The sequence below is a fragment of the Scyliorhinus torazame genome, chromosome 4, assembly GCF_047496885.1.
Source record: "Scyliorhinus torazame isolate Kashiwa2021f chromosome 4, sScyTor2.1, whole genome shotgun sequence".
Classification (NCBI taxonomy): Eukaryota; Metazoa; Chordata; class Chondrichthyes; order Carcharhiniformes; family Scyliorhinidae; genus Scyliorhinus; species Scyliorhinus torazame.
Genome location: NC_092710.1, coordinates 313,873,986 through 313,898,553, shown reverse-complemented (window position 1 = coordinate 313,898,553; position 24,568 = coordinate 313,873,986). Strand labels below are relative to the sequence as shown.

General features: G+C 47.6%; 1 protein-coding gene across 2 annotated transcripts in view; it reads left to right on the top strand.

The window, feature by feature from the left end:
• The window catches only part of mertka (c-mer proto-oncogene tyrosine kinase a), a 245,025-nt gene that overhangs the window by 121,207 nt on the left and 99,250 nt on the right, over positions 1–24,568 (top strand). For both annotated transcript variants that reach the window (XM_072500095.1, XM_072500094.1), the window contains exon 8: positions 3,356–3,501. In XM_072500095.1, coding sequence (XP_072356196.1) covers positions 3,356–3,501 — 146 coding nt within the window. The remainder of the gene's footprint in view (positions 1–3,355; positions 3,502–24,568) is intronic.

Here is a 24,568-nt window from a genome sequence, read left to right as displayed (position 1 = left end):
ACTTTGCTGGCACGAATTCCGAGCAATTCCCAGCCCAGTGGGCATTCTAACCGCTGGGACAGGAGTTAGCGCAAAGGAGCTTGGCACTTGGAGCTGTTTTTAAGCACTCCACTTACCACACTCACTGCAGCCACCAAGATGGCTCACAGAAGACCTGCCCCCAGATATCAGGAGTCCAAGGTAATAATTTAAAAAAAAATTTAGAGTATCCAATTATTTCCTTTTCCAATTAAGGGGCAATTTAGTGTGGCCAATCCACCTAACCTGCACATCTTTAGGTTGTGGGGGTGAAACCCACACAGACGCGGGGAGAATGTACAAACTCCACACGGACAGTGACGCAGGGCCGGGATTCGAACCTGGGACCTCAGTGCCGTAGGCAGCAATGCTAACCACTGTGCCACGTGCTGCCAATGCAAGGTAATAATAATGTTTATTAGTGTCACAAGTAGGCTTACTGCTGCTAGGGGCCCTATAAACTACTTCCCCCAGCGTTTTCTAACCCTTGTTTTTCACCAACCTCGACAAATATCGATTCTACCACCTGATATAATAATCTTTTTTTGTGTCACAAGTAGGCTTACATTAACACTGCAATGAAGTTACGGTAAAAATCCCTTGGTCGCCACACTACTAGCCTGTTCAGGTACACTGAGGGAGAATTCAGAATGTCCAATTCACCTAACCAGCCTTGGACTTGTGGGAGGAAACCGGAGCACCCAGTGGAAACCCACGAGCCACTGGGAGAACGTGCAGACTTCGCACACCAGTGACCCAAGTCGGGAATTGAACCCTGGTCCCTGGCGCCTAGAAGCAACAATGCTAACCACTGTGCTACCGTTCCACTTCTTAGGTGGACCCTTAGCTCCATGCCAGTGAGGAGCGGAGGGACATCCTTTTCCGCAAGGTGGGTCAAGTATGCCCTGCTGAACACTGCCTGGGAGATGACCAGAGGCCTTCTGAGCATTTAAAGGACACAGGCAGCACTCAGCAGTGTGACCAGCCAGTACGTAGCACGAAAGTGTACATTCAAAAAACAGACTAAAGCAACGGTGGTCTGACGTTAGCTCTTTTCTCTCCCTACAGATGCTGCCAGACCTGCTGAGATTTTCCAGCATTTTCTCTTGTGGTCTGAACCCGATCCCGAGGGGGGACACCGGCACCAAGTCACTACCCACTACTGCCCTCGGCCCAGGCAGCCATCTCCCAGCAAGCCTGACAGTTTTCAATGGTTTTTCAATGTTTTTTAGCCTACCGCTCTTCCTTCGCACCCATGTCGCCGGGTCGATGTTTGTCAATACTTGTAGGAGTAATTCACGCCTGTGTGACTTCCATTGGAGAGGAGTGGAGCATCACGGCAAGGTGGAGCATACTGTGTTCAATCCGCTAATCACATTTGTATGCATGCAGATGCCGGTTTTGCACTCAGGCGCTGGGCGCAATCCTCGTTATCGTCACCAGCGAGGGACCGGAGCATGGCATCCGAATTGGTGCCGGGCACGGACCTCGATTTTGCCGATCCTACGCAAGATTGCGGTTCGCCTTTGTGACGTCGCGAGACGGAGAATTTCACCCATTGTATGATCAGTAATTGTTCAGGAAGATGGCAGGTGAAGCGTAATGTGGAGAAATGCAGGGTTATTCACTTCGGCAGGAACAGTGCAAAAAGAGAAGAGTTTTAAATGGTGAGAAACTATTGAATGTTGGTGTCCGGAGGCATTTGGGTGTCCTTGTACACAAAACACAAAGTAGAGCACAAATGTAACATGCAGATACAGCGAGTAATTAGGAAGGCAAATATGGTAAATTGGCCTTTTTTGCCTGGGGATTGATTGGAGTACCATAGGAAGTCTTTTTGTGATTCTGCTGGTCTTGGATGATATCACCCCTGGAGCACTGTGTGCATCTTTGTTTCTTTACCTACGGAAGGATATACGTGCTTCGAGTTGCTGTTGAGCAAACTCAACAAGTGACTCCTGGACACAGCCGAGTGTCCTTTGAGGAGAAATTGAGTAGATTAGGTTTTTAATATCTTTAATTTAGAAGAATGAGAGGTGCTCTCATTGGAATACACAGAGAGCTTGACAGGGTGAATGCTCAGGAGATATTTTCCCAGCCAGTAAATCTAGAACTTGGTCTCAGGGTAAAGGGATCAGACATTTAGAACTGAGGTAAGAAGAAATTTCTTCACTCAAAGGATTGTGAATCATTTCCTGCCCCAGCTAATAGTGGATGTTGTTGAAGGTTTTAACGGTGGCGATCAAAAGATCTTCAGACTTTTAAGGTGGTCAACAGATAAGGGGATTGTGAGGGGAAAGTGCAATTGAGGTAAAGGATCAGACATGATGTAACTAAATGGTGAAGCACAATCAAGTGGCTGCTCTTGCCCCTATTTCAAACTTAGGTAACTCCTCTCCATCCTCTTCTTCCTATCGCAGTATCAATCCAAAGCCTCCATTCTATGAAGTGGTAAGTTGCTGTGCATTCATTTTGTGCAGCAAAATTGTAAATATGTCCTGGAAAGCTTCTTCCCCATCTAAATCTGTTGGCATAATCCTCTTCTCCGTTATACGCTTGCCTAACCTTCCCTGAAATAACATTGTACCAATCATTTCAGCTGCTCTGCACTTTAGCGAGTTCCACTCATCAACTGTAGGGTGAAGACGTTTATTTTGAATTTCCTATTTTGTGTTCGATCCCGGCCCCGGGACACTGCCCATGTGGAGTTTGCACATTCTCCCTGTGTCTGCGTGGGTCTCACCCCCACAATAATAATAATAATCGCCCATTGTCACAAATAGGCTTCAATGAAGTTACTGTGAAAAGCCCCTAGTCGCCACGTTCCGGCGCCTGTACCCAAAGATGATCAGGTTAGGTGGATTGGCCACGCTAAATTGCCCCTTAATGGGAAAGAAAATAATTGGGCACTCTAAATTTATATTTTTTTTAAAAAGAATTTCCTATTTGATTACTTAGTGACCATCTTACATTGATGGCTTTTAGCTCTGCTTTTGACAACAAGTGGAAACATTATCTCAGTATTCACTTTCATTTTGTACCATTGGTTGAGGTATAAAATTCAATTTTCTTCCGGTTTGGTTAAACATGCACCGCTACCTCGCGCCTTGGAATGTTGGCTCACGTTTGACTCCATCAAATTCCCCCTCTCTCCACCGACGACACTACACTACTACCACTCCTCCTCCTCCTCCTCCCCCAACCACCACCATCACCACCACCAAACATGTTCCGCATATTCTGATAGATTTGGGTTTTTTTGTACAAAGGAAATTAAGTGCAGCAACGTTCAAGCAGTTTGAAGACAAGATGACTCATGCATTTCTTTCCTTTGCAGTCCCAACGGCCTCCCCTCATATTGTCAGCACACACGTGATTGTTTCCACGTTGACGATCGAATGGGTTGGACCTCCGGAGGAGGAAATTAATGGTATCCTGTTGGGTTACATGTTGCGCTACGATTGGGAAGGTGGTAATTCCCCTGTAAGTACATTTGAAATGCTTTCAAGTAAATAAAAAGAAATAGACAAGTTTAATGGCCTGGCGCTTGCTGTAGAACAGCTGGTGTTTGTGGAGTCATACGGACTAAGTAAATTATAGGATCCACTGATTTCAATTATATTGTGGCTCGTGGGAAACACACATCTAAAGGTGGACATTATTTAATTGCTGTGGCATCCTGTGGTTTTTACTGTTCTCTTTAGCAATCACGATCTAGTTCAGTAACCCCTTATTTCCCCTATTTAGCTCACCAACTTTCAATATTGCATATCAGAATATGAAATCATAATTTATCCTTTTTCAATTCTTTTCAATTCTTTTCAAATTGAAACCTTTTATTTATGAAGATTCTGTGACTTTTATGCCCATTCAAGGTATAGGAAATTGCTGCTGGGGAATGGAAAATTTTCCTTTTGGGCTCATGGTGACAATACCGTGGAGCAACATGAAATTAGAATGAAACTCCCTTACTTTGCAACAATGAACTCCCAGTCCTGAACCCAGAGCACCTTTACTGCACCAGCCTGCTTCATACCAGTCATCCTGTTTTTGCTGTTCAATTGCCAGTTATCACCAAATTAATAACCGTTTTTTGTTGACAGAACACTACAGTTAACCTTTAACATTGCTTAAGTTCATTTCAATCAGGAATGTTAATAGCCACGAAGCAGAGGAGATTTTCATTCCATCAGTGCTTGCTCTGTAGCTGAGTGACTTCCAAATGGCTTCAAAACAGAAAGAAAGGGATAGGCAGAACAGTTAATGGAACGTGGGTGTTGTCAGCAAGGCCATTTTTATTGCCCATCTCCAGTTGCCCTCAAAGGTATTGGTGCACCACATTCTTGAACTGCTACAGTTTGTGCTGTGCAGGTAATGTTGTTGGACAGGGAGTTCCTGGATGTAGGATGAAGGAATGGCAATTATAGTTCAAAGTCAGGATAATTTGTGACTTGGAGAGGTACTTGTAGATGTTTTTCCCCCCATATGTCGGTTGCCTTTGTTCTACGTGGTAGAGGTCACCCATTTGGAAGGTACTGTTGAAGTCCAAATGCCACTGAGGTAGATGATCAACCATGATTTAATTGAATGGCTGAGCAGGCTCGATGGGAAGAATGGCCTATTTCTGTCCCTATGTTCCTAAGTAGCGTGACAAATTGTTGCAGTGCTTGTAGATAGTGCACTGGTGGAAAAAGAGTGAATATTTACGAAGGTGAATGCGGATCCAATGAAGCAGGCTACTTTGTTCTGGATAGCGTCTAGCTTCTTGAATGTTGTTGGAGCTGCACTCCGCAAGGCAGAGTCTGGAACATTGAGAGGTATAATTCTGTGCGCATGACAAGCCCTCAGATATTAATGAGGAGGACTTTGCTGAGTAGACTGTGTTGGGCAGGTTATGCCTTTGATGTATTCAGGTGAGGCGTCCAGTTTTATTCTAATTAGACTGTTCTGGAGTGCTTTGATACAACTGCATAGCTTGCCAGGCCAATCCGGAGGCAGCTAGGGATCAACAACTGTCCCACCACTTTCTCTCACATGCACAAATTTTCACTCTCTGTGCACCTGCAGTCACACGTGAGCCAGAGTGGGTCAGGATGAAAGATTTCCTTTCCTAAAGGACATTAGAGAATCAAATGGGTTTTTACATCGATCAGGTATTTTCTTAATCACCCTTTCCTGAGAGTTGCCTTTTAATTCCAGCTTTATTTAACTAATTTAAATTCCCCCAGCTAGCGTGGTGCGATTTGATTCCAGGTTTCCAGATCATGAGTTCAGAGCTCTAATATTCCAGTGATATTATCACAACGTTACTGTACCCAGGTTGGCAGACATTATGGGCAGTTCAGCTTGAAATATGCACACCCAGTTGCACTCCAACTTCCTTTTGATTAGATCTCCAAGAAATTGCAGAGTAAATACAATTAGAGTAAAAATAACAAAGCAGTCGATAAGTTTTTTTTAAAAAAAAATTTCCTTTTCTGTGTTACCAAGCCAGGGCTCAGAGTGTGGGTCAGGGGCGAACCCCTAATCCAGCTCCTCGCCTGCTCCAAAAAACTAATTCAAATTGAATCGAATTCATGGTCCCCACAAGAGAGACATACCAGATCTGGACCCAAAGGCTCAATCTACAGACACTTGATCTTAGCCAAAAGGCCGAGAAGCGATAGCAGTCGATAAGTTTATTGTTAGTTAAGGATATCAAGGGACCGATGTACAGATTAACCATGAGTGAATTGAATGGCGGGAGAGGCTCAAAAGGATACTTGGGCCTACTCTTGTCGCTGTGTAACATACCTCAAACAGGATGTGGACACTATTGTTCTGTTGGTATCATAGCATTCCCTGTTAAATTTATAGTTGAAAAGTTCACCTATTTTAATAGCAAGTTCACATTGAACTCAAGGTGGCTCAGGCAAGTACTTAAATTAGCTCAGGGAAGCTATGATATCTTTATGATTTTGACTGGTAGAAAACTAGAAGTTATATGAAGAGATTCTTCTAATCTTGTACTTATGATCACTATAAAATCTGCGTTTTGATTAATGGTACCTTGGACTTTACCAAAACTTGCTTTAAAAAGTATTACTTACAGGTTAGGAGAAACTTGCTTTGAGGTTCAGAACTCAATAGGACAACTTGGTTGCTACTTTATTTCGTACTGAGTTAACACTTCTTAATCTGTGTCCGCTGCAAATGGACTACCTCCCGCTGGCTCGAATCATAACTTGCCAAAAAGAAAACGGTTATTGGAACTTAGTCACCTTCGCTCCCGAACAGAGCTGCCCTAGGCTCAGCCATTTTCTGCTGCTTCCCTCCATCATAAGATTCCATCACGAAAGGACCACAACATGTATTTATATAGTGCTGTTCACATAATAAAATGTTCCAAGGTGCTTCACAAGGCCATTATAAAATATATGATGTGGGCCACATATTCAGACAGATGACCATAACCTTTAGAAATGGATAGGCTTGAAGGGGTATCCTATGAGGTAGATAAGCGGAGAGCTGTTACTGAGGTAAATTCCGGAGCTTAGAGCCCTGGCAGCTGAAGGCACAGCCACCAGTGGCAGAGTGATTAAAATCGGGGATGTTCAAGAGACCAGAATTAAAGGAGTGCAGATATCTCGAAAGGATTGTGGGTCTGGAGGAAATTGCAAAGACAAGCAGGTGAGGTCATGGCTAATTTTTAAATTTAAATTTTAAAATTAATTTTTAATGTAGGACAATTTTAAAATTATCAGAGTGCTTAACTTGAGTCAGGGTAGAGCAGTGAGAAATGGAGGGATGGATGGATGAACGAGACTTGGTACGAGTTGCAACATGAGCAACAGTTTGGGATCTCCTCAAGTTTACGAGAGGTAGACCATAGGCAGCAGGCCAGTCAATCCCAGAGATAACAAAGGGGCAGGGGTGACGATTTCAGCAGCAGTTCATGCCAGCCTGTGGTAAGACCTGGCCAACATTCAGGCTTCAGCTGATAAGTGGCAAGCCAGATGACCTGACACTTGTTTTTTTGGAGAACTTGAGGCTGGGATGTCACCAGGAGCGTGCACAGGATCTCTGCACCTAGGGCAACCAAATTAAAAAAGGGTGCGGCCTACTCCGAAAGAAAACGCACATCAGAGTGGGCAAGAAAATGCAAGAAGAGGAAATCCCCAGCCACCAACTCATCCAAAATTCAATCACCTGTGATACCCTGACCTGTTTGCAGCATAACTTCCCAATTGCGAATCGGCCTCAGCAATGACCTATGTACATATTGGACCCTACCTAACACCCCAAATGGTGAACATGGTCACCTTCACCTTGAAGGATGAACAAGGGGGGGGCAAACAGCATTTATGCCAGCGGTTCCCGAATTGAGGGTCAAAATCCCCAGTGGGGTTTCAAGATGGAATTCCTAATTGGGGTTGCAAGTTCTGAGGCAGCAACAGTGTCTATGGAGCGGAGACTCTGCTGTGAACTCGAATCAGTTCTGAGGCCCCTTTAAATGTGTGTATATCTGCTGGTGGACATAGCCTAATGAAATGAACTCCGAGGCCTGGTTGCTGGCAATAGGGCCAGCAAAATGTAGGTGTCTCTTTATTTTGTCTGCTTCACCTCTGCTGTCTGAACTCTTTTCCTCCCACATCTGTTCCACTGAACAACTCCTGCCACCTTCCCCTGTCAACATGTGCCTCTCCCCTGGGTCACCTGACCACAGGCTGAATAATAGGAAGCAGAATGGATATTGTTCAGGCTGGAGGAATGTTTGCAGTGGTGTTCCCTAGGGGTTGGTATTGGGAGCCTTGCTTTTCCTAATATATGTTAGTGATCTAGATCTGGGTGTGCAGGGGACAAGTTCAAACTTTGTGGATGATACAAAACTTGGAAGTATTGTAAACTGTGACTGTTGCTACGTTGCCTGCTGTTGTGACACAGCAGCCATGTTGGCATATAATATTTAGTTCCATGGGGTGGACAGTCTGCCCGATGGATGTGAAAATCGCCCCATGACTGCTGCTGATTTTAGTGTTGCTGTTAATGGCCAACGTGTTTTGTGATAGGAAGGGTGAAGTGATCTGAAATGATGGCGAGAATTATATTTGTATTCCAATTTGACGAGTAAACCTCTATTATTTAATTCTAAGGAAATTATTTTAAAGTTTTGGGTTTGCTGTCAGCTAGATTTTTATGGTGGTTACTCTGATTAGGGTCGCACGATCTAACACATTGAATGCTGCATTTGGATGCTCCTTATTGGCCTAAATATTCTGCTGGTATGTTAGCTACTGGCATTGCGCCAAGGTTGGAGTTTTGTTTAGAAAAGCTGCACCTTGACCCTCGCCAATTTTCAGTTGTCAGGGACGTCAAATAACTGACCTGGTTTCCAGCCTTCACTGAGGCCTATTGTGAAAGTAGCTATGCAAAATGACTGCAACAGGCCTTGGAGGCTTGCTACACTACAGCCTCTTGTGTGCTGTGGAAGTCTTTATTTTTTAAAAATTGCTTATAATGCAGCAAGTAATTGAGTGCCATGCAATTAATTGAAAATGCATTTGTCCATCAAAATATTAAACCTGCTGCCACAGCAACACTGGATGTTGGAGATAAAATTGCACCTCTTGCAACAACTCATTTCCACACTATTACCCATATGGTTGTCTGTTTTGGGGCCATCACCTTCAAAGAACAAAGAAAAGTACAGCACAGGAACAGGCCCTTTGGCCCTCCAAGCCTGCGCCGACCATGCTGCCTGTCTAACCTAAAACGTTCTACACTTCCGGGGTCCGTATCCCTCTATTCCCATCCTATTCATGTGTTTGTCAAGACGCCATTAAACATCACTATCATAACTGCTTCCACCACCTCCTCCGGCAGCGAGTTCCAGGCACCCGCTACCCTCTGTGTGAAAGAAACCTCCCTCGCACATCTAAACTTTGCCCCTCGCACCTTAAACCCATGTCCCTATGATTGACTCTTTCACTCTGGGGAAAAAATTACATGGCAGGAAATCCCAGAAATAGTGGAGGGAGACCAGGAAGTCTGCGGGGCAGCTCCCAAAGAATGTTAGAACACACTCAAACCTGTTTTCATATAATGAGGGCAAACTCTAGCCCATTGGCTCCTTTTTATGATAACACCATTAATATGTTGAGTGTTTCCATTGAGGCAATTACTTTTAGATAGAAAATACCGGATGATATTTTCTTGTCTTGAGGTAGGTGAACCTGGAGCAAAATGGCTGACTTGGATTAGTCTGGTCATTTTTCCAGAAAGGCATTTGTGTGCTCCTGTGTTCCCCTGTTCATTTGGCCGTTTGTGCCTTTAAAAGACTCTCACCCATTGAGAACCGCAATGAGGCCTGGGGAAGACTTTGTCCAAAGTAAGTAAATTAATCCGAGAATGCAAACCTTTTGCTGCGAGTGTTATCCCTCTCAATAGGGCCAGAGATCCGTCACTGCTGGTTCCAATTTGGGTGACTGTGGGTTCCACTTGAACTGATGGACAAAGCTTGTTGGAATTCCCCCACAGTTCCACCATAGATTGCGACTGTCTGGTCAATTCAGTCTGTGAATTTATTTTAATTCATCCGTGGGATGTGGGCGTCGCTGGAAAGGCTCATCCCTGGCTGTCTTTGAACTGAGTGGCTTGCTCAGCCATTTCAGAGGGCATTTATGAGTCAACCACATTTCTGTGGGTATGCAGTCACATGTAGGCCAGACCGGGTAAGGATGGCGGATTTCCTTCCCTAAAGACATTAGTGAACCAGATGGGTTTTTACAACAATCAAAAATGGTTTGTTTCTTGCTCATCATTGGGCTTTTAATTCCAAATTTTTTATTGAATTCAAGTTCCACCTTGGTGGGATTTGAACCCGGGTCCACAGAACATTACCCCGCATCTCTGGATTACTAGTCCAGTGACAACGTAATTACACCTCCACCTCCCCCATCAGCTGCTTTAGAAAAAGCGGCAGGCGCAGTCAGAGTTTTACAAGTTAAAACTGACTTCTTGGGCGGCACGGTGGCGCAGTGGTTAGCACTGCTGCCTGCAGCACTGAGGACCCAGGTTCGATCCCGGCCCTGGGTCACTGTCCGTGTGGAGTTTGCACATTCTCCCCGTGTCTGCGTGGGTTTCACCCCCACAACCCAAAGATGTACAGGTTAGCCACACTAAATTGCCCCTTAATTGGAAGAAAATAATTGGGTACTCTAAATTTATTTTTAAAAATTGACTTCTAACTATTTTTGAAACTTAAATGTGTTCAAATAATTTTTAAATATTGAGTTGATTTTTGGGAAACGCTGCTCCACGATGCCAGTGGCGGAGAATGAATTAAAGGGTTGGTTAGACGGAAGCGATTTGAAACAATCACTAAATTTCAAAAGGATGTTTCCCTCAGAAAATGTAAATGTGAGTCCAATTTTGTCATTTTGCTCTTCTCAAAATACAGATTGTTTGCTGGTGTTTAAATCCACTGGCACTGTTCACCCTCCCAGTATACTGGCCAAGCGAATGTTCACATGCCAAGCTTGACAAAAAAGAAAATTAACGGAACTGTAAGGCCTGATCCAGATTTCAGCCAATGCCCCCATTTCCCAGTGCGTGTTTCTGGAGAGAAAACCCTGACTGATCTTTTATTGTCCTACATCAGGGCCCGGAGACCAATTGTAACATTTCACTTACCAGCGAAAATCAGCTAACTCAGCTCACGGCATGTATCAAACCTTTTTTTTAAAAAAAAAATGTTGATTCAAAGTTTTTCCAACAAAAGTTTTCAACCAAGGAACCCCCCCCCCGTAACAGAAAAGAAAAAGAGAAAGAACAGAACAAAACATAAACATATCAATCCAACATAATACAGAACTTGTACAATGGGTTCCTCCCGCACATATTGACTCTCCCATATGTTTATGGTCTCTTCCTTTTTCAAGTGCCCCTAGAAAAACCCTCTTCCCCACCTATCCCCCCTCCCTGGGTTGCTGCTGCTGCTGACCAACCTCCTTCTAACGCTCCGCGAGATAGTCTAGGAACGGTTGCCACCGCCTGAAGAACCCCTGAGCAGACCCTCTCATGGCAAACTTTATCCTCTCCAGCTTGATGAACCCTGCCATGTCATTTATCCAGGCTTCCACACTGGGGGGCTTCACGTCTTTCCATAATAACAAGATCCTCCGCCGGGCTACCAGGGACGCAAAGGCCAGAATACCGGCCTCTTTCGCCTCCTGCACTCCCGGCTCGTCCACCACCCCAAATATTGCCAGCCCCCAACTTGGCTTGACCTGGACTTTCACCACCTTAGACATAGTCCTTGCGAAACCCCTCCAGAACCCATCCAGTGCCGGGCACGACCAGAACATATGGCCGTGATTCGCCGGGCTTCCTGAGCACCTCCCACATCTGTCCTCCACCCCAAAGAACCTACTCAGCCTCGCCCCTGTCATATGCACTCTGTGAATAACCTTAAACTGTATCAGGCTAAGCCTGGCACACGAGGAAGAGGAATTAACCCTACTCAGGACATCAGCCCACAGACCCTCTTCAATCTCCTCCCCCAACTCCTCCTCCCATTTGCCCTTCAGCTCCTCTACCAAAGCCTCCTCCTCTTCTTTCATCTCCTGATATATCGCCGAAACCTTGCCCCCTCCGACCCATACACCCGAAATCACCCTGTCCTGAATCCCCTGTGCCGGGAGCAACGGGAATTCCCTCACCTGTCGCCTCACAAACGCCCTCACCTGCATGTACCTGAACGCATTTCCCGGGGGTAGCCCAAACTTCTCCTCCAGCGCCCTTAGGCTCGCAAACGTCCCATCTATAAACAGATCCCCCATCCTTCTGATCCCTGCCCGATGCCAGCTCTGAAACCCCCCGTCCATCCTTCCTGGGACAAACCGATGGTTACCTCTGATCGGGGACCACACCGAGGCTCCCATCTCACCCTATGTCGTCTCCACTGCCCCCAGATCTTTAGCGTTGCCGCCACCACCGGACTTGTGGTGTACCTTGTCGGCGAGAGCGGCAGCGGTGCCGTCACCAGCGCCCTCAGGCTCGTTCCTTTGCAGGACGCCATCTCCAGCCTCTTCCATGCCGCCCCCTCTCCCTACATCACCCACTTACGGATCATCGCCACGTTGGCTGCCCAATAGTTGCCACCCAGATTCGGCAACGCCAGCCCTCCTCTGTCCCTACTACGCTCCAGAAACCCCCTCTTTACCCTCGGGGTCTTGTTTGCCCACACAAAGCCCATGATGCTCCTACCTACCCGCTTAAAAAAGGCCTTGGTAATCATAATAGGAAGGCACTGGAACACAAAAAGAAACCTCGGGAGGACCATCATTTTAATCGACTGTACCCTGCCCGCTAGCGGAGGGCGGCATGGGGCCCGGAGCAGCAGGAGTTTCTCAGGCGCTGCGTGGAGGAGCTTAAGAACGAGGTGCTGGCGCCACTGCTGATGGCGATCGAGGGGCTAAAGGAGACCCAGAAGGCCCACGGGGTAGAGATCCGGGAGGTGCGGGAAAAAGCGGCAGAGAACAAGGACGAGATCTTGGTGAAGATGGAGGCGCACGAGGCGCTGCACAAGAGGTGGGCGGAAAGATTCGAGGACCTGGAGAACAGGTCGAGGAAGAAGAATCTTCGAATTCTGGGTCTCCCTGAAGGAGTGGAGGGGGCTGATGCCGGGGCGTATGTGAGCACGATGCTCAATTCGCTGATGGGTGCGGAGGCCTCTCCGAGTCCCCTGGAGCTAGATGGGGTTCATCGGGTCCTGGCGAGGAGACCCAAGGCCGGCGAGGCGGTAGTGGTGATGTTTCATCGTTTCGTGGACAGAGAGTGTGTCTTGAGATGGGCCAAGAAAGAGCGGAGCAGCAGGTGGGAGAATACGGTGACCCGAATCTATCAGGACTGGAGTACGGAGGTGGCAAAGAAGAGAGCTGGGGCGTCATTCTCCGCCGGCGGGAGTCTCCGTTCTGCCGGCACCGGGGGGTTTCCCGACGGCGTGGGGCTGCCCCACAATGGGAAACCCCATTGACCGGCCGGTGTTACGGAGACTCTCTGCCGCTTTTTCCCGCACCTCCCGGATCTCTACCCCGTGGGCCTCTGCATATGTCCTGTCCTTCCTCAGGATCTCCCCCACTAACCTCTCCCTTTCCCTGCCCTCTCTCTTCTCCCTGTGAGCCCTGATGGAGATTAACTCTCCCCTGACCACCGCCTTCAGCGCCTCCCATACCACCCCCACCTGCACCTCCCTGTTGTCGTTGGTCTCTAAATACCTTTCAATGCACCCCCGCACCCTCCCGCACACCTCCTCATCTGCCAGTAATCCCACATCTAGACGCCACAGCGGGCGTTGGTCCCTCTCCTCTCCTAACTCCAGCTCCACCCAGTGCGGGGCGTGGTCTGAGATGGCTATGGCCGAGTACTCCGTTCCCTCCACTTTCGGGATCAGCGCCCTGCTCAAAACAAAAAAATCTATCCGAGAGTAGGCTTTGTGTACGTGGGAAAAAAAAGAAAATTCCCTGGCCAGGGGCCTAGCAAATCTCCACGGATCTACTCCCCCCATCTAGTCCACAAACCCCCTAAGCACCTTGGCCGCAGCCGGCCTCTTCCCGATCTAATGCTGGGTCCAACACCGTGTTGAAATCCTCCCCCATTATCAAGCTTCCTACCTCCAGGTCCGGAATGCGCCCCAACATACGCTTCATAAATCCAGCATCGCCCCAGTTCGGGGCGTATACGTTTACCAATACCACCCACGTCCCCTGCAGCCTACCGCTCACCATCATGTATCGACCTCCATTGTCCACTACTATATTCTTGGCCTCAAACGACACCCGCTTCCCCACCAGTATTGCCACCCCTCTGTTCTTCGCATCCAGCCCCGAATGGAATACCTGTCCTACCCATCCCTTTCTTAACCTGACCTGGTCTGCCACCTTCAAATGTGTCTCCTGAAGCATGACCACGTCTGCCTTCAGTCCCTTTAAGTGCGCGAACACCCGGGCCCTCTTAACCGGCCCATTCAGGCCCCTCACATTCCATGTTATCAGCCGGATTGGGGGGCTTCCCACCCCCCCCCACCCCCCCTGCCGACTAGCCATCTCCTTTTCTAGGCCAGTCCCGTGCCCGCGCCTCCCGCACACTCCAGTCCCCCAGACGGGGGACCCCCGTCCCGACCACCTCTTCTGTTTCCAGTTCCCCATCGGCCAATGCAGCAGCAACCCTATTTCCCCCCCTTCCCTCTCCCCCCGCTAGATCCATATCTAGCTCATTTGCTCCCCCCATAACACTCCCGTAAGTCAGCTGCACCTGTTGACTCCAGCCTCCCCGCCGTCATTGCCCCCCCCCCCCCCCCCCGTGTGGAAATCCCCCCATCTCCTCCTCCCCAGCAATCGGTGTGCGCTCCTCCATCCACCCTCTCCGTCCTTCCCTAGCTTGGGAAAAAGCCCGCGCTTTCCTGAGCCGGCCCCGCCCCCTCTGGCGCCGCTCGTGTTGCGGCCTTATCCCAATTACCCCATCCCCAGGCCTCCCCTCCCTACAGCACCGGCGCCCACATTCCCTCACAGTCTCCCCATCAGATCTCTTCCCCCATCCCCATCCATCTCCCAACCCATGGAACATTCCCTACGCATAGTTAAAACCCTGTATACAACCGACATATCCCCCCCCCCCCCCCCCCCCCCCCCCCCCCCACACAACCACAGACCCTCAGTTTGAGTCCAACTTTTCAGTTTGGAGAACGGTCCAAGCCTCTTCAGGAGTTTCAAAGTAGTGATGTCGATCCTGAAATGTGACCCACAATCGCGCTGGCTGCAGCATTCCGAATCTCACGCCCTTCCTATGCAGCACCGCCTTGGCCCGATTGAAACCAGGGGCGAAATTCTCCTACCCGCCCCGCCACATTTCTGCGTCGACCGGCCGGCGGGAGTCTCCGTAACACCGGCCGGTCAATGGGGTTTCCCATTGTGGGGCAGCCCCACGCCGTCGGGAAACCCCCCGGTGCCGGCAGAACGGAGACTCCCGCCGGCGGAGAATGACGCCCCAGCTCTCTTCTTTGCCACCTCCGTACTCCAGTCCTGATAGATTCGGGTCACCGTATTCTCCCACCTGCTGCTCCGCTCTTTCTTGGCCCATCTCAAGACACACTCTCTGTCCACGAAACGATGAAACATCACCACTACCGCCTCGCCGGCCTTGGGTCTCCTCGCCAGGACCCGATGAGCCCCATCTAGCTCCAGGGGACTCGGAGAGGCCTCCGCACCCATCAGCGAATTGAGCATCGTGCTCACATACGCCCCGGCATCAGCCCCCTCCACTCCTTCAGGGAGACCCAGAATTCGAAGATTCTTCTTCCTCGACCTGTTCTCCAGGTCCTCGAATCTTTCCGCCCACCTCTTGTGCAGCGCCTCGTGCGCCTCCATCTTCACCAAGATCTCGTCCTTGTTCTCTGCCGCTTTTTCCCGCACCTCCCGGATCTCTACCCCGTGGGCCTTCTGGGTCTCCTTTAGCCCCTCGATCGCCATCAGCAGTGGCGCCAGCACCTCGTTCTTAAGCTCCTCCACGCAGCGCCTGAGAAACTCCTGCTGCTCCGGGCCCCATGCCGCCCTCCGCCATCTTGTTTTTTCTCCCTCGCTTCTTTCGCTGCTCCAAAACCGATTTTTTGACCGCTCCACTTCTGGTCCACTCCATATACTATGGAAGGGGGACCTTGCTCTCACCTTCCCTCACGGGAAGTTGTCAAAAAATTTCTGTTGGGGCTCCTCTGGAGAGCCCAAAAGTCCGTTCTACTGGGAGCCGCCGAAATGTGCGGCTTAGCTCCGCATAGCCGCAACCGGAAGTCGGCATTTATCAAACCTGAGAGTTAGCTAGCCTTTACAGCTCACCTCCCTGAATATACACGGGAAACCATGAAGGGCAAAGGATTTCAGTGACCAAAAGGAAGATGAATTGAACAGCAGAGGAGCTGCCTCGTACCAACCATCAAACTCAATCACTGACTATAAAATATATTAACAGTGGGATGAAGTAGTTGCCAACATTAGGGGTTAAATGACAAATGTGGCAGGGTAGAATTCATGGGTGACTTAACAACAGCTACACTGTATTTAAGAGCTGCCTGACTTTTATTGAAGTTGAAGGAACAACATATGATCACACACCATCATAGTGAACCAAAAACCCAACAGGTTCAGTGGATTTTGTGAGGGCCGTAAAGAATCTGGCACAGGTTTGTACAGTCAAACAGAAAGCAACTTTATTTACAACAATATGTATACAGTACCAGCAGTTCACCACTAGTTTCCTCTCCAGCCAGTTCCACACTGGCCAGCACTATTTATACAGCTGCACTGCCAATGATTGCCCCACCCCCATTGGGGAAGGTCATATTCCTCCAGGAACATCGAGTAACCAATTGTCCCAAGCCAATAGGATCTGGGCAATTTGTGGGAAAACATCTGCATCCTGCCTGCCTCTGATAGCCTTGATCACCCCCTTGCTACGGGTGGCACATGGGGTTAGCACTGCTGCCTCATTGTGCCAGGGACTCTGGTTCAATTCCAACCTCGGGTGACTGCCTTTGTGGACTCTGCACGTTCTCCCCATGTCTGCGTGGGTTTCCTCCCACAGTCCAAAGATGTGCTGCTTAGGTGGATTGGCTTTGCTAAAAATTGCCCCTTTGTCCAGAGTTATGGAGACAGGGCGGGGGAGCTCGTGCAGAGGTTCAGTGCAGACTCAATGCGCTGAATTGTCTCCTTCTGCACAGCAGGAATTCTATGATTCGATTTTTCTTAACAAAAAAATGCTGATGGAGTGTTAGTTGTGTGAAGGCTGTCAATGTGGTTCATTCTTTCAGTTCTCAATTTGCTTCCAAATATGTTAATGTGATTTTAACAGTGCTACTGCTTCAGCAGTAACATTCTCATTGGAGCTGAGTTAATTTTTTGTTGGAAATAATCTTATGTAAGTGTGCAGACTGTGGCTGAAACTTGATTTTTGCATTGGCTGAAAAATACCAAGTCCAAAGTAAGGGGCTGGATTCTCCCAAAATGAGGCTAAGTGTTGACACCGGAGTAGAAACGGTGGAGTTTTACTCCCGAATTTCCGAGAAAAAAGCTGTTGGGGGCTAGCAGGGACCCGGAGTAAATCTCGCAGCTTTAGCTGCGGATACGGGCCCCTGCACTTCCGGTTTGGAGTCCGCGCATGCGCACAGCGGCGAACTACATGGCGGACTCAGACCGCGGAGCCACACATAGGGGCAGCACGGTAGCATTGTGGATAGCACAATTGCTTCACAGCTCCAGGGACCCGGGTTCGATTCCTGCTTGGGTCACTGTCTGTGTGGAGTCTGCACATCCTCCCCGTGTGTGCGTGGGTTTCCTCCGGGTGCTCCGGTTTCCTCCCACAGTCCAAAGATGTGCGGGTTAGGTGGATTGGCCATGATAAATTGCTCTTAGTGTCCACAAATTGCCCTTAGTGTTGGGTGGGGTTACTGGGTTATGAGGATAGGGTGGAGGTGTGGACTTGGGTAGGGTGCTCTTTCCAAGAGCCGGTGCAGACTCGATGGGCCGAATGGCCTCCTTCTGCACTGTAAATTCTATGATTCACCCCAATCGACCGCGCGCCTGAGCATCTAAACCCGCAGATCTACTCCTGATTTTCGGGCCCTGGAGAATCGGCGGACCGGCGCCAGGCCTGATTAGGGCGTGAAAGTGGACTCCCTCCCTGCCCCAGCGCCGGCCGCGATTTCGGCGCAGGGCTGCAGAGAATCCAGCCCAAGGTTTATTTTGGTTTAAAGCTCGTAGAGCTAATGGAACATGAGAATTAATTTCTTCAAAGGAACTTCCTTACTCTTCATTCAAGTTACTCGGGTGGGACCTTTTAAATCACCTTAAGAGGGAAAATTGAGCCTCAGTTAATTGAAGTGTCAATCCCATAAACTTTCTGGTCAGCTGAAAATATTACTATTTTTAATGGCTACCATAGTCTTTAGTGGCAGTCAATCTAGCATCAACTGGGATTTAAGGAAGTCAGTTCTAAACTTGTGCCGCCTTTGTATGCAGAACTTTTAGGTTATGACTCTGGTACTAGGCTGCCAGCCCATTGGTAAATTTTCTTTTTTACTCTTGTCTTATTTATTCCCTTAATGTCCCATGACCTGCTAAATTCTGGAAAATACAAACCTAGTTTGTGTCATCTCTCCTCGTGTTTTAACCGGCGATAAGAATGCCATAAAAGATGAGAATGGCTGTGGCAGAAGAACTGATGAGATACCCTCTATCGTGTCATTCCTATTCCACTTCCATCCCAAAGGAATTTTGAATCCTAAAATCTGGAAATATAGCTTGGAAGATCTCGCTGCAGTGCGTAAAATGACAATTGGTACAGATGAGATTTTGCTTCAGTTTAAAGCAGGAACGTCAAGAGGATATCAATTTAAATTGATTAAACAATCTATCCCTCAATGCCCGCAAAACTAAAGAGCTGGTCATTGACTTCAGAAAGCAAAGTACTGTACACACCCCTGTCAGCATCAACGGGGCCGAGGTGGAGATCATAGAATCATAGAATTTACAGTGCAGAAGGAGGCCATTCGGCCCATCGAGTCTCCACCGGCTCTTGGAAAGAGCACCCTACCCAAGGTCCACACCGCCACCCTATCCCCATAACCCAGTAACCCCACCCTACACTAAGGGCAATTTTGGACACTATGGGCAATTTAGCATGGCCAATCCACCTAACCCGCACATCTTTGGACTGTGGGAGGAAACCGGAACACCCGGAGGAAACCCACGCACACACGGGGAGGATGTGCAGACTCCGCACAGACAGTGACCCAAGCCGGAATCGAACCTGGGACCCTGGAGCTGTGAAGCATTTGTGCTATCCACAATGCTACCGTGCTGCCCCGAGATGGTTAGCAGTTTCAAATTCCTAGGGGTACACATCTCCAAAAATCTGTCCTGCTCCACCCATGTCAACCCTACCACCAAGAAAGCACAACAGCGCCTATACTTCCTCAGGAAACTAAGGAAATTCGGCATGTCCACATTGACTCTTACCAACTTTTACAGATGCACCATAGAAAGCATCCTATCTGGCTTCATCACAGCCTGGTATGGCAACTGCTCGGCCCAAGACCACAAGAAACTTCAGAGAGTCGTGAACACAGCCCACTCCATCACACAAACTCTCTCCCATCCATTGACTCCATCTACACCTCCAGCTGCCTGGGGAAAGCAGGCAGCATAATCAAAGACCCCTCCTACCCGGCTTACTCACTCTTCCAACTTCTTCCATCGGGCAGGAGGTACAAAAGTCTGAGAACACGCACAAACAGACTCAAAAACAGCTTCTTCCCCGCTGATACCAGACTTCTAAACGACCCTCCTATGGACTGACCTCATTAACACTACACCCCTGTATGCTTCATCCGATGTCGGTGTTTATGTAGTTACATTGTTACCTTGTGTTGCCCTATTATGTATTTTCTTTTATTTCCTTTTCTTTTCATGTACTTAATGATCTGTTGAGCTGCTCACAGAAAAATACTTTTCACTGTGCCTTGGTACTCGTGACAATAAACAAATCCAATCCAAATTTGAGGAATAATTTTAAGGATTATTTCAGGAAGGATTTCTTTATTTTAGAGTGCTAATCATAGAATCATGCAGTACAAAAGAGGCCCTTCTGCCCATCAAACCTGCACCCAACAAAAAAAGCTACTCTAATCCACAGTAATCCTACTTCCCAGCACTTGGCCCATAGCCTTGAATGTTATGACATTTTGGCTGCTCATCCATGTACCTTTTAAAGTTGTAAAGTTTCCTCCCTCAACTACCCTCTCAGGCGATTCATTCCAGATTCCCACCACCCTCCGGGTGAAAAATATTTCCCTCAAATCCCATCCAAACCCCCTGCCTTTCACCTTAAAATTATGCCCCCTTGTTATTGACCCTTCAACTAAGGAAACAGTTGCTATCTATACATCCTGCCCATGGCCCTCATAATCTTACACATCTCAATCAGGTCTCCTCAGCCTTCTCTGATCTAAAGAAAACAACCCGAGCTTATCCAGCCTCTCTGCACAGCTTGGATGCTCCATCTCGGGCAACATCCTGGTGAATCCCCATTGCACCTCTAGTGCAATCACATCCTTCCTATACTGCGGTGACAGAATTGAATACAGTACTCTAGCTGTGGTCTAACCAAAGTCCTGTACATCTCCAAAATACCTCCCTGCTCTTATAATCTAATGTTTGGAATAATCGTTTTGCATTGGATGTGTATCGAGGCCAACAATTATTTCCCACCCCTAACTGCCCTGAAGGGTGGGTTGCCTCTTTAAACTGTCACACTCTATTTGGTGTCGGTACAGCCACCTTCGTGTTTGTCCTTCAAGGCAAAGGTGACTACATTCATCATCTGGAGTGTTTGAAATGGTTCCAATGGGCATCAATGATGACTACGAAGGCCAATCTGCACCCAAAAGGTTCTACTGCAAAAAAGACAGCATACCGAGGACGATCTGATAGTCCTGTAAGAAAGGGAGTACCAGGACTTTGACCCAGTAACTATGAAGGAACGGCCATGTAGTTCCAAGTCAGGATTATTTCTGACTAGGAGGAAAACTGGCAGGTGGTGGTTGAGCTCACCAGTCTGGAAGGTGCTGTCAAAGGAGTCGCGATGAGTTACTCACTGTTGACTTTGTGTCTCGGTGGTACAGGGAGTGAATGTTAAAGGTGGTGGATGGGGAGCCAGTCAAACGGTCTACTTTGTTCTGGGTGGTCTTGAAACTTCTTGGAGCTACACTCATCCAGGCAAGTGGAGAATATTCCATCATGTTCAGGACATTTTGCCTTTGGGGAATCAGGAGGTAAATTACTCATCCCAGAATTCCCAGACTCTGACCTTTTAAAAAAAAAAAAAATATCTCATGGGATGTGGATGTCTCTGACAATCCCAAATTGCCTGGGAAATGAGTGACTTTCTGGGCCATTTCAGAGGACAGTTAGGAGTCAACCACATTGCTGTGGATCTGGAGTCACATTTTTTATTCATTTACTGGATGTGGGCGTCGCTGGTTAGTCCAGCATTTATTGCCCATCCCTAGTTGCCCTTCAGAAGGTGGTGGTGAGCTGCCTTCTTGAAACGCTGCAGTCCCTGAGGTGTAAGTACTCCCACAGTGCTATTAGGGAGGGAGTCCCAGGATGTTGCCCCAATGACAGTGAAGGAACGGTGATATATTTCCAAGTCAGGGAGGTGAGTGACTTGGAGGGGAACCTCCAGGTGCTGGGGTTCCCAGGTATCTGCTACTTTTGTCCATCTAGATAGTAACGGTTGTGGGTTTGGAAGGTGCTGTCTAAGGAACCTTGGTGAGTTACTGCAGTGCATCTTATAGATGGTACATAAGGCTGCTAGTGTTCGTCGGTGGTGGAGGGTTTGAATGTTTGTGGAAGGAGGAGCAATCAAGCGGGCTGCTTGTCCTGGATGGTGTTGAGTTTCTTGAGTGTTGTTGGAGCTGCACTCATCCAGGCAAGTGGGGAGTATTCCATTACACTTGTGCCTTGTAGTTGGTGGACAGGCTTTGGGGAGGTCTGAGGTGAGTTACTCACCATAGGATTCCAAGCCTTTGATCTGCTCTGGTAGCCACAGTATTAATATGACCAGTCCCTGTTCAGTTTCTGATCAATAGTAGCCCCCAGGATATTGATTGTAGGAGATTTAACAATGGTAATGACATTGAATGTCAAGGGACGATGGTTAGGTCCTCTCTTGTAGGAGTCGGTCATTGCCTGGCACTTGTGTGGCTCGAATGTAACTTGTCACTTGGTTACCCAAGCCTGGATATTTTCCAGGTCTTGCTGCATTTGGACATGCATTGCTTCATTACCTGAGGAGTCGTGAATGGTGCTGAACATTGTGCTGTCATCCACAAACATCCCCACTTCTGACCTTATGATGGATGGGAGGTTATTGATGAAGCAGCTGAAGATGGTTGGGCCCAAGACTCTACCCAGCTTCTTCCCTACTTTCGAATGGACCTACTTCGTATTAAGTTGATCTTTTCTCTACACCTTTCTATAACTGTAACATAATATTCTGCAGTCTCTCCTTCCTTCCCTATGTACGGTATGCATTGTTTGTACAGCATGCAAGAAACAATACTTTTCACTGTATACTAATACATGTGACAATAATAAATCAAATCAAATCAAATCAAACCCTGAGGAACTCCTGCAGTGATATCCTGGAGCTGAGATGATTGACTTCCAACCACCACAACCATCTTCCTTTGTGTCAGGTATGACTCCAACCAGCGAAGAGATTTCCCTTGATTCCCATTGACCCCAGTTTAGCTAGGGATCCTTGACGACATTCTCGGTCAAATGCTTCCTTGAAGTCAAGGGCAGTCACTCTCACTTCACCTCTGGCATAAGGACATTAGTGAACCAGATTGTTTTTTTACCACAATTGATGGTTGTTTTATGGTCACCATTACTGAGACAAGTTTTATATTCCAGATTTATTAACTGAATTTAAATTCCACCAGCCACCATGGTAAGATTTGAACCTGTCCTTGGAGAATTAGCCCGAGCATTGGATTATTAGGCCAGTGACATTACCACTCGGCCCCCATCTCCCCTTGTCGTCACAGTGTTTATGTGGTCCAATTAAGTTTCTAGCTAAAAGTAACCCGACAGGATGTTGCTTGGGTAGGGAGGCAGCTTTAGCAATACCATTGATGAACAAGCAGAGACGCTTAAACTTTGTCTTGCTGGAGAAGTTTAGTTGAGGCGACTTGATTTAAACCTTTAGTATCTGAGGGGTACTGACAGGATGGATTCTCTTGTCGGAGAATCTAGAACTCGGGGTCACTTTAAAAAATAAGGGGTCACCCATTTAAGATGGAGATGAGGAGAATTTATTTCTTAGAGGCTCATGAGTCTTTGGAACTCTCTTCCTCAAAAGGCAGTGGAAGCAGAATCTTTGAATATTTGTGAGGCAGAGCTGGATAAATTCTTGATTAACAAGGGGATGAAAGATTATCGGGGGTGGCCAAGAATGTGGGATTGAGGTTAAAATCACATCAGCCATGATCTTACTGAATGGCAGAACAGGTTTGAGGGGATGAGTGGCCTAATCCTGCTCCTAGTTTGTATGTACATAAATTTTACTTGCCTGTGCGAGATGGAGCAGCAAACAAACCTTCGGGAGGTTGCACCAAATGAGGCTGGTACAACAATACTTGATGCCAATCACGCGCAACTTGTGCCGTGAGCCAGCATGAAGGAGCACTGATGCTTGACGCTTGCCCTGGTGCCTGGTGGACAGAACATGGAATAACAGCACTCGTCTGCGCATGTGCCCAGTATCATTGACAACTGCAGCATTGCCTTCACTGATCCCTGCCATACCTCAGGAGCAAGGAATAAAACATAATTTCTGCCCATTCCAAAAATCTGCTTCATAGGAAAATAACTATCTGTTATAACCTGCCTACTTACCATTGGCTGGGGACTAATGACAATCCCACAATCCTGTGGGAGTATGAGCTTCCCCAATGAGGGGGGCGGAGAAACCATTAGTAAACTCCTAGTATAAATAAAGCTGGCCAGTTCAGGAACCAGCAGGAAGGAGTATGTAGCAAGGGAAGTTACTGCTACTGCTATGTATATATGTTACTGTAAAAAAATGTTATTACTTTGTATCCTTAAAACTCGTGCTGGTTTCTTCGTGGCCCTCACAAAACTATCGATACAAATTCCAATGCTGGGTAGCGTGTGATGTAGGTGTGTTCAGATATAGATGTGATGGCCAAATAGTGGTAAGTGGCAGATGGAATTTAACCCTGAAAAGTGTGAGGTGATACACTTTAGAAGGAGTAATTTATCAAGGAACTATGAAAGGTCTGACATGGGAAACTCCAAAGAACAAAGGGACCGTGGTACGTTCATCCATAGATCTCTGAAGGCAGAAGGGCAGGTTAATAAGGTGGTGAAAAAGGCATATGGGACACTCGCTTTTATCAATCCGGGCATGGATTACAAAAGCAGGGAGCTTGTGATGGAGCTGTATAGAACTTTGGTGAGGCCACAGCTGGAGTAGTGTGCAATTCTGGTCGCCATATTTATAGGAAGGATGCAATTGCACTGGAGGGGGTGCAGAGGCGATTCATTAAGATGTTGCCTGGGATGTTTTTTGTTTATTCGTTCATGCGGGGCCTGCATTTATTGCCATCCCTAATTGCCATTGAGGGGCAGTTAAGAGTCAACCACATTGCTGTGGGTCTGGAGTCACATGTAGGCCAGACCGGGTGAGGATGGCAGATTTCCTTCCCTAAAGGACATTCATGAACTAGATGGGTTTTTATGACAATCGACAATGGTTTCATGGTCATCATTGGACTTTTAATTCCACATTTTTATTGAATTCAGATTACGCCATCTGCAGTGGCAGAATTCGAACCTGGCTACCCAGAGTCTCTGGGTCTCTGGTTTATGAGTCAAGTGACAATTCCGTGCTCCACCGTATCCCCGATGACTCAGTGGTACGGAACATTTAAGTT